Raw genomic sequence first — 9,995 nt, 5'->3', positions numbered from 1 at the left:
ATTATAGTATTGAGAGGTGACACATAAGTTTCAGAAGATTTTAATATAGAATCTTTGAGAGTATTTTCGTTTTTGTAACTCTGCAGATTATTTTGGTTTTTATTTAGACAGGTTTTGAGATTATTCCTTGAAATCAGTTTTAATTATCCGTAGCGAGCAGCATGAAATCACGTGGCAGTGTATTCTATCTAGTAAGTGGTTTAAGACGTGTTCGTACAGTGCACATGTGGAAAAGCCATTTCCTCTTACATGGTTGTAGGAAGTGCTGGGCCTATATGAACTGTGGGGTGGGGGGGAAGTTCTGCTTTAATGGCAATAACACAACCCAACCCAACCAGCAGCAGCGGATGTGGCCGTCTTCTCCCAGAGCCTCTCTCCAGTCAAACCCAGGGGCTGGAAGGAAAGTGGTTTTCCATACGAGGCAGTTTTCTTCTGCTCGAAAAAAAAGAAATCCAACTTTTGTCCTTTTTCCCCCCGAGCTACTGATGTGCCATCATGTACAAAGACAGTTCATCCAAACAGCGTCATCCTGTAACTTCTAACTTCCATTAGGCAAGACTTTAAATCACTTCCACGGCTCTTTCATCGTCAGCCACATGCTGCAGAGAAGCAGCTTCAGAGGCTGGAATAACAATCAGTTGTTGGATTGACTGCAGCACACAGACAAACGGAGGGGAGAACCGGTTTGTCGAGTCCAGTCTTGGCAGAGAGAGACGAAGCTTGAAACTCATTTTCCAGGCAGCTTGGACTGAGATCGACTGACTCTGCGACTTCTCAGTGTGGATCCCAAACAAATGACAAGGCCGGGAAGCAGGGAAACAGAATATTGTCAGATTTATAAACAACAAAAAGTGCAAAAATTGAAATTTGATGGATAATGCTGATGTTTCAATGTAAAATATTTGCGAATGTTAATTACAAATGACATACATCATATTTTGTGTCATACAATACCATTTTCATCTAAATAATGTGCATCGTGTGGAACTTGAAATACAGCAAGTAAAATACCTTCCTCCAGACACAGACAGAGACGTTGGTTCAGTGGTTTGTGTACGTGATGGTTTTTGTATTTGTGTGTATTTTTCTTTCTCTGGTCCAAACCCCTGACCTGGATCTGTAGAGAGGAAGTGAACTGGAGCTTTAACGAGTCCAGCAGATGTGATCACAGGAGAAACGTCGTGTGCTTTTAGCTCGAGCAACACGCCTGTACCGAGTAACACAGTGACTTACAGTGGAATACGACCAGGGTGATGTACAGCAAGTAAAATTAATATAAAAAATATAGATTTGGGAACAACATTTTGTGATGTGTAGTGTATGATGATGTATGATGTGTAACAATAGATGGCAACTTTTATTTCTTACTGACAACAGCTATGAAAAGAAAGGTCTAACTGTATCTTGAGTTTTTAATCTTATCAGATGAAAAGTCTCAACAAATCAGATTTGGCTCATCGGCGTGTGGATATTTACTGGATTACATCACTAGATAATATGAATGGTTTCTTGATGCTAATGCACTGGAGTTTGTTGGTTGTTTTGCCCTCTAGTGGTGAGTCAGTGGTTGTTGTTGGTCAGATAGTTCTGTCCATTTATTCAACAATTTAGTCCAGAGCAGATTATCAGGTTAATGTCTGTGTCCCTCTGATTATTGGTCCTCTATCACCGTCTGGTATCCGTGGAAAGTAATTAAATACAGTTACTCAAGTAGTATTTTCAGGTATTTGGACTAATTTGTAGTTAATACTTTACTGCACTGCATTTCAGATTCTGCTTTTTAATATCCTGACCATTACACAACTGTAATTGCTTTTAAATTCTAGATTTTATGTGGTTCTGTAAATTAACGTGGATTAAATTGTTTATTTATAATTATTGTAATTATCTGACGTATATGTAGGTAATTATATATTTAAACAACAGTGAAATAACTTTGAACTCTCAGTTTTCAGCAGGACGTGCATGATATTGTAATTTATTAGAGCACTCGGCGCCACCCAATGTGTACAGAGAATATTACAAGCACACACAAGAAACTGAGAAGACCGACAGTGGATCATGATTTTATTTTCAGCTTCATGCATCAAAAACATTGAGGTGATGTTAAGCAGAAACAATAAGGTTTTAACATCTACAGTGTTATGAAACATCAGGCAGGGCTGGAAGCTACGGTTACAGTTTTCTTACGCTGACCAGAAATCATATTACCTGCCAGAATAACCAGTGTGATAACTCAGACCAGCAACTTTGATGGAGGGAACCACATGTGGGGGGGTCCCTCTCCCAGGACAGACAGAAGTGCAATAGATTCCATGTGTAAAAGTTGATGTGTTCAGCGTAACAGAGCTACAGACATCTTCTGTCAGAAGAAGTCATTAAATCATTTAAACGGTCTGTGCTGTAAAATATAATCATCAGCCAATCCAAATACCACCACATTATAAAAGTGAAACCATGAATTAAAAACCAGCACTCAACGCAAAATACGATAAAATAAGAGATTCAGATTGGATTAATACAGCAAGGAAACCAGATTAAAACTTGTTAATGGGAAAAAAGTTATCAGATCGAACACAGCTCTGGAAATGAAGTGTTTTAAAGCAAACCAGAAGGAAAGCACATATTTCATATTTACACATTCCTGTTTTTTAATCGTCCACTGTCATGCTCCCACATTTCCTATGAGATTGAAAATATCATCCCTTTTAAAAATAAGTTTTTTTTCCTTGAATGTAAAACGATTTCATTTAATCCTTCAGAATATGCTGATGTCAGGTGTCACAGTGGTCACATTTGCTTTTAAATTACCCTCATAAACATAAAAATAACTGCTATTACTGTTAGTAGTAGCGGTACTGTACTGTAGACCTGTACTCAAGCTGAAAATAAAGGAAAAAACGAATGATAAAGACGACACCTCATACATATTGCACTATTACAATACCAAGAATTTAACTTTACTGGAAAGAAAAGAGATAAAACTGCAGCAGGAAGGAATGAAAAGAGGGCAGAAAAAAGTGGTTCTATACTGTGCCCCCCCCCAAAAAATAAAGTTGAGTCCCTCTCACATTGTAGTTATTGTATTCTTTATCAAAAGGGGGGTGAGAATATAACAACAATCACAGCATTCCTGTCGTATTCATTCAACATTCTTATTACTCTCTAGGTAAGGAATGGGGCTAAAGTGCAATCGGATCTGAAACCACTGGGATTCCCTCCACTGATGTGAATATTAAATTACATCGCTCTACGTTGCTGGCACCAGGGTGGAAGATGACGACAACCCTCCAGGTGAATCCTGAAAAAACTCTGGCTGTGGCGGGTGAGTAAATCTGCTTTGACAGCCGGTTTTGAAAAGTAACACAAAATACCTCCTCTCAACATCATATCTGACCTGCGGATGGGAAAGAAAAAAAAAGTGGTTGGGAATTTAAAAATGGATGAGCCACTGGGACAAATTTAAGAAATGATATGTTGCTGTCCTGTAATCCGTTGACACTGTGCAAGAATTTCCTACATGGAAGTCATCCCAGTCTATCTCCGAGGACCTATGTTACAGCAGTGTGTGACACCGGGGGGGGGGGTCTCTCGCTTGCCCTTATTGGTAGACCTGCACATGCCCGTGCAAGGACGTGGTGTTCCCACCGCAGTCCACATACTGGTACATCTCCTGGGAGACCTGCTCCGCGTGTCCGAAATACGTCGTCGTCACCGTCACCCTGAAAAAACAACCACACAGTCAACTAATGAACAGAAAAACGACAGAGGGAGATGTGCTGAGTCGCTGAGGAAGATTGTCTCTGTCTCACCACTGTCTGTCTGTTTGTGTGTTTGTTTGTTTGTTTGTTTGCAAGATTACGCAAAAAACTACTGGACAGATTACCAGGAAACTTGGTGGGAAGATGTGGAGTGAGTCAGCAGAGACCACATCAAATTCTGGTGCGGATCTTGGTCTTTAACGTGATGAAATCACTCACAATACCTAATAACTCATTTAAAATGTCATACTTACTGCATCATTACCACTATGTTGTGAACTTTAATGGTCGGCATAGTGCAGTAGTCACTGTAAGAACAGAGATTAAGATTAAGAATGATCATCATTAAAATTATAATCGTGAAAAGTGTCAATAGTAAATTATTTAGGACTTTTATGTAAAAATACTTACAACATATAACTCATCTCATCAGCAATGGTGGTGGGGACGGTGTAGTCGATCTGCAAAGATGGAAAAATACCAACATATTAAACATTTAATCAAAATATCACAAAACTCTAACTCAGTTTTGTTTTTTGTTAAATTCTGTTAAATCAATTTGTAATGTGACAAGTCTTTAGGAGACGGAGGCTTTAATGATCTTTAAAACATCTGTTTGAAGTCTGGATTTTACAGAAATGTCATATTATTTTACAGTCTGAGTCGAGTGGGACGAGGTTTGCTTGGTTTTGTGTGACGACGAGCTGCTGTGTGGGTTTCACAAGATGCAGTCATATGTTAAGTGGATCAGGCGTTTACTTCCTTCACTTCCATGAAACTGAGACAGAAATAATCTGTTTTCATTGTGTGTGTGTGTGTGTGTCTGTGTGTGTGTGTGTCTGTGTAGTAAGAAGTGTTTCAACCCACCTGCTGTTCATCCAGCGGTATGATCACCGTGCTGTTGCTGAACTTGGCCTTGCCGATCACCGTCTTGGAGAACTGCACTTGTGCCGTGATGTTGGTCACAGATATGGCGTAGTAGTTGTTATTGGTGATGTTCAGAGTGTTCTGTGTAAAGAGGGAAATAAGGTTTTAGACTCTGGCAGTAGAATAGAAGGATGAAAGTGGGCAGCGGAAACAAGCTATAGACACAACACTGACATTATTATCACATTTTGACTTAATATGATGCACTGGTCTTCAAACAGAAGCTTACATACACATGTAGAAGACACGGACAACATTATTATTCATTTTAAGTCATGTTTATGGTCATTGAGTGAATCTAAATCCAACTTTCACTCTCTATAATCTCTACTTTTGGTCTCAAGGAATCCATGAGGGAAACTTTGAGCTTTTAAATAATTTGATCATGTAAAATCATGTCAAAATTCCTGACAGCTGAGATTGACTCGCCATCGGTTGAACACGTGTATCAGCAGGACCCCGACACCTTTAAACCACTGGTTCCAAATGACATCAGAAGCACAAGATGGCAGCGCCCATGTCCTGGATGTTTTGGCTTCATTTTTGTACATTGGGAGGAAATGGACATCTTTATTTACAGAATATGGTTTTGTTTTAACCAGTTAAACATATTTGCAAGGACCCGTCAGCAAGCTGTGACTTGTTATGCACCAGCACATGGTTGCAGTCAGTGATCAGAGCTTGGGTTAGCTTGTCATTTGCTAAGCGACAAATAACAAATTTAAACAAGTTTTAAATACATACAAATTCTCTCCAGGACGTGGGACACCATCAGTCTCGAGCCCTGAGTTTAGTTTATTGCGATTCCCTGTGAAATGCAGCATTGTGTTGTAAAACTATACAATCTTACTGTAATGTTGAGATAGACGATCCGCTTGTCCTGGTCATAGGAGACGTAGGCAGACTTCACGCCCACGTAGGAAACATCGATGGAGCGAGGGAAGAGGAAGAAAACAGCCAGACCTGACAGCAGCAGGCAGAGAGCCACGGATATTGTGACATATAGTTTTCTGCGGGACAGAGAGGAAACAGAACCTCAAACCAGCTGATGACTTCAGAGTCTGACACGCTACTGTGTGTTCGCGCAGTTTCATCACACATACGGCTCACACGGTATATCTGTAAAAAAGGGACAGTGAGTGCTGACTTACGTCCTGCTTGGCCGGAGCCTCTGGTCGCTGTATGGAATCAGAGCCACCAGCTGATTCTCTTGACCTGTCGAGTTATTTAAAAAATGAAAAAGGATTGATGAATCAGATCCTGGGCTTGATGATTTGTAATACCAGTACAATAGCAGGAAGAAAAAACAATTGCTGTAGACTCGAGATAAAGAACAATGGACGTTTTATATTTAAATAAGTCTTAACTTTATCTTTAAAGTTTGGAAAAGCTCGTTATTATGATGGATTTTCTGCGTGATTTGTAAATAGTTGTATAGACATTAAGGTCTGAAGATCTACATATTTGTAGCACAGTATTATATTTGGAGATACATGCACTGACATTTTGATTTGAAGTGAGTCGGACATATGATCACATTTAAATACACAAAGCTGTAGCAACTTTCACTCATCTTCAGAGTAAAATGATGAATTGAATGTAAAAGTTGAGCTGTTTTGCTGCATTAAACAACTGTTAGAGGCTTCTACACTTTTACAAATTAAACTTTAACAGAGTTACCACTGTCCATAAACACACGAGATATTTTGCCTCTTTAAATACCTTTATTATAAAGAATCACACTCTTACACTGGTTTTCGTACGTATAAACATGTGTCTTGTAGTTTTCTATCCTCTTGTCACAGAATCTTTGAGAATGAATCGGGGGTTTTAAATCGCACAGCTCTTCATATAGTCTTAAAACTGATAATGGTGGTTGAAAGATAAGATGGCTTCTTATCCCACAGCAGGGAGGTTTGCCACGTTACAGCAGTAAGGGAGAAAGTAAAGATAAGAAGCTTCAGTGGAGAGATCGTACAGACAACTGAAGTATCGCACAGTTTAAATGAAATTACACCTGAGGGAATTTTTTGTCGTTTGATTGTTTGTCAGAACTTGTGTGCTTGTGATAAACTAGATTTGACATGAATTGCTCACATCTAGAAGGTTTTACCTCGTGGGATTCTGCCAGTGCCCTGGCACGTGGGGCACGTCACGCTGTCCCGGCCGGTGAACTCCACGTAGGGGAACTGAGACACGTCTCCATTTTTGCCGTCCTCCTCTGTCTGACCGTCTTTGTACTCGCCGTCACTCGTCAGCGGGTCCTGACTCTCGCCCTTGTGTTTGGCCAAGTGTGACTGGGACTTGCCCATTGCTGCAGCTGTCTGTGCACAACACGAAAAGATGGCGTGAGTAGAGAGGAAGAGAGAGGTGCAGCAGGACGGGCTGACCAACAACATACCACGCAGCCATTTGAACGTAAAATTGGACCTGGACAGATTCCAGGAAACTAATCAACTGTGTGGTGCACTTTGCAAGACTTGTAAACATCCCACTGTTATACCTCGGAAATACATCTGCCATAATTCTATTGAACTTGTAAGTGGGCTGATGAATAGATGACAGAATTCAACTGATGCGTAATTTCTCTACGATTTTATCCTTGTACTTGTGTAGTATCCTTCAAATGCATGTTTTCTAGTTTTTTTTGTACTGATAGAGATTAAAAGTGAATATGGTGAATTGATTATCACCATAATATTCGTCATTATAAATAAAAGGTATATAATAAATACCATTTAGTCTTAGAAAACACACAAACGTTTTTTCGTAGACTCTTTTTGTGCCTTTATCCATCTGTTCATTAACAACAATACTGGATGAGAAATAGATTAAACCAACTTGTAGTAACGTGTTTTCTGTGATGGTTAAATCACCTGTAGTATTCAGAGGTAGAAAGTACATAGAGTGAGGTATATATATATATATATATATGAGTAATCATAATGTAGTAATATGGACTATTCCGAAATGGGCTGTTTATCATACAAAACACTTTTAGTTTGAAGTATATTTGTATGTAGCGCTGCAATGAATCTCTGATCATTCAATCAACAGGAAGTTCATCTTAATGGAATAATTGTTTTATTATTTATTAAACCTTCATTTACTTGTACTCAAATACTGATCTACAATCTTGGGGTACTTGTACTTTACTCGACTACATTTCTATGGGAAATACAGTATTTCTGAAACCTGTAAAAACTTCTCATGAACACACTACGTTGACATAATAAGTAGCTGATCGCAGATTATTGAGTTTTGGTGTATTTCTACTACAGTGACACTCACTTTTCAGATGCAATAATGAATAATTACATATACTTTAACTGCATTCTGCTGATGCTACTCAGGCACTTCTGCTGTGATAGCATCATGACTGCAGGACCTGTGGTGGTGATGGGTTATTCGGACTCAGTGCTGCTGGTGGTGGTGGTGTTGCTCGGTGTTGCTTGGTGTTAGGCCCCTGCAGCAGCTGATGCTAACAGCTAACATGACACAGTGTGAGCAGCTGAACACACAGATAACAATGAGTGTGTCTGTGAAAGCACAGACGGAGCAGGAGCCGGATCTGTGTCGTGTCCGTGAACACAACACGGATAACAACAGCTCAGACCGCCATGCTGCTGCTGAGCCTCCGCCGGGAACACGACGTCCCGGCCGGGGGGAACACGACCGCAACACCCCGCTCTCTGTCTCTCTGACCTCCAACGAACGATGCGTCTGTTTATTCTATTATTCTATTCTTCTATTATCCTCCGAGAACTGTTCCCAGGGTTAATCCAGCATATTTTTTAAATCTAGATTTCGCCTGAATCATCGGAGTCTGTGCGCAGATCGGATCGGCCTGCAGCGCGTGCAGGAACAAACATCTCCCACAGTTCATCTCTCTTTGTCTTTATCTGTATTTAACATCTCACCTGTTTTCTCCGTTAGTTCGTCTCTGTTTCCATTCGGGTCGTCGTCGCTGCTTTGTTATGGTCGTTTCTCCGGTGAGGAACTGAAGCCGACGCCCCCTCCTCTGCTCATTGGACGGGCGGATGTCGGTGGTGTCCGGCGTCCAGACTCCAGCTCAACATCACTGACACACACACAGTGACACGGACACACACACACACGCGATGTATAATGTTACAACACACTCTGCAGACACACACACGCAATGTATAATGTTACAACACAGTCTGCAGACAAACACTGTGTAATGGTAGAGCAACACACTGGTGTTCAAAGTAACACAGTGGAACGACTGAGCACAACATGTACCATCCTGATTCAATACTGTACAAGTACTTTTACTTGAGTAAAAAATACTAATAAAGCTGCAAAATTCTAAACTTTACTCTGGTGAGAAGTGCGAATCAGATAAAAGATGCTTAACTGATGTAAAGTAAAAGTACCTGTTTGGCAGAGTCACTTCTTTAAGTACCTATAGTAAAAAATACAAGTACAAGTCCTGTCCTCAAAATCAGTAAAAGTACAACCAGATGAATGCACTTAATTTATCAAATATAAAAGTACTTGTTAGCCGGAGTCACCTCGTTCAGTGAATAATATGAAAAATTGACTTTATTTACTCAAGTCAAAATTCTTTATTACAAGTAAAAGTTCTTAATTAAAAAATTCACTTTGGCAAAAAGTACAATCACATAAAAACACTTTCTTCCTGAAGTATCAAGAGTAAAGGGGAAGTACTTGTTAGGCTGCCACATGTTTTAAAGTATAACATTAACAAGTTGTCAGATTTACTGTAGTAATATTCTCTATTTCAAGTAAAATCTCTGTTCTCCAAATGTCACTTCGAAGTATGGTAAATATAAATACAGGTAAAATAATGAAAGTAATATATTTACTTAAAAGACATACAATTTAGATGGTCTGAATTCCAGTAGTTAACAAATTGACAGTTAAATATTTAATTTTAAGGCCACTGGAGTCAGGACAGCATCATAAATAAGAAAAGACATTTATAGCTGTATACAAGATATTGAATATACAATAAAAACAGTACGAGTCCTTCTCCTCAGAGCAAATGGACAGAGCTGGAAAACACTGTCCCACATACTGGGATCTAGACGGCATTCATGATGTGGGTTGGCGGCACTTCCTGGAAAAACCTCCTCAGCTGACAGACAGATGTCAAAGAAGTTCCTGCTGTGTCCAAGTTTTCCCACAACCGCTGCCATTGTCACCATTAATCAGCGGGAATTTGCCATGTTATTAGATTGCGCTGCTCAAAACAGACGCTCCTCTGTGGAAACTGTCCCAGACGGTTAAACCACTGGCTTGTAAACAGGACAGTCAACA

The 9,995-nt window shown here is 39.8% G+C and overlaps 1 protein-coding gene across 1 annotated transcript; it reads right to left on the bottom strand.

Annotated features, from left to right (window-relative positions):
- Window positions 1–2,050: 2,050 nt before the first annotated feature.
- On the bottom strand, window positions 2,051–8,769 carry tmem106ba (transmembrane protein 106Ba). The gene is made up of 8 exons (XM_035163340.2): window positions 8,609–8,769; window positions 6,802–7,012; window positions 5,840–5,903; window positions 5,539–5,698; window positions 4,629–4,769; window positions 4,173–4,222; window positions 4,016–4,069; window positions 2,051–3,722 (listed from the first exon to the last, which is right to left on the bottom strand). The coding sequence occupies exons 2-8, from the start codon at window positions 6,998–7,000 to the stop codon at window positions 3,602–3,604; spliced, it is 789 nt and encodes a 262-aa protein (XP_035019231.1). The 5' UTR covers window positions 7,001–7,012; window positions 8,609–8,769; the 3' UTR covers window positions 2,051–3,601.
- Window positions 8,770–9,995: the final 1,226 nt, after the last annotated feature.

The sequence above is a fragment of the Hippoglossus stenolepis genome, chromosome 8 (genome assembly GCF_022539355.2).
Source record: "Hippoglossus stenolepis isolate QCI-W04-F060 chromosome 8, HSTE1.2, whole genome shotgun sequence".
NCBI classification, from domain to species: Eukaryota; Metazoa; Chordata; class Actinopteri; order Pleuronectiformes; family Pleuronectidae; genus Hippoglossus; species Hippoglossus stenolepis.
Note: the sequence above shows the minus strand (reverse complement) of the source record. Positions and strands in the feature narration are given on the sequence as shown.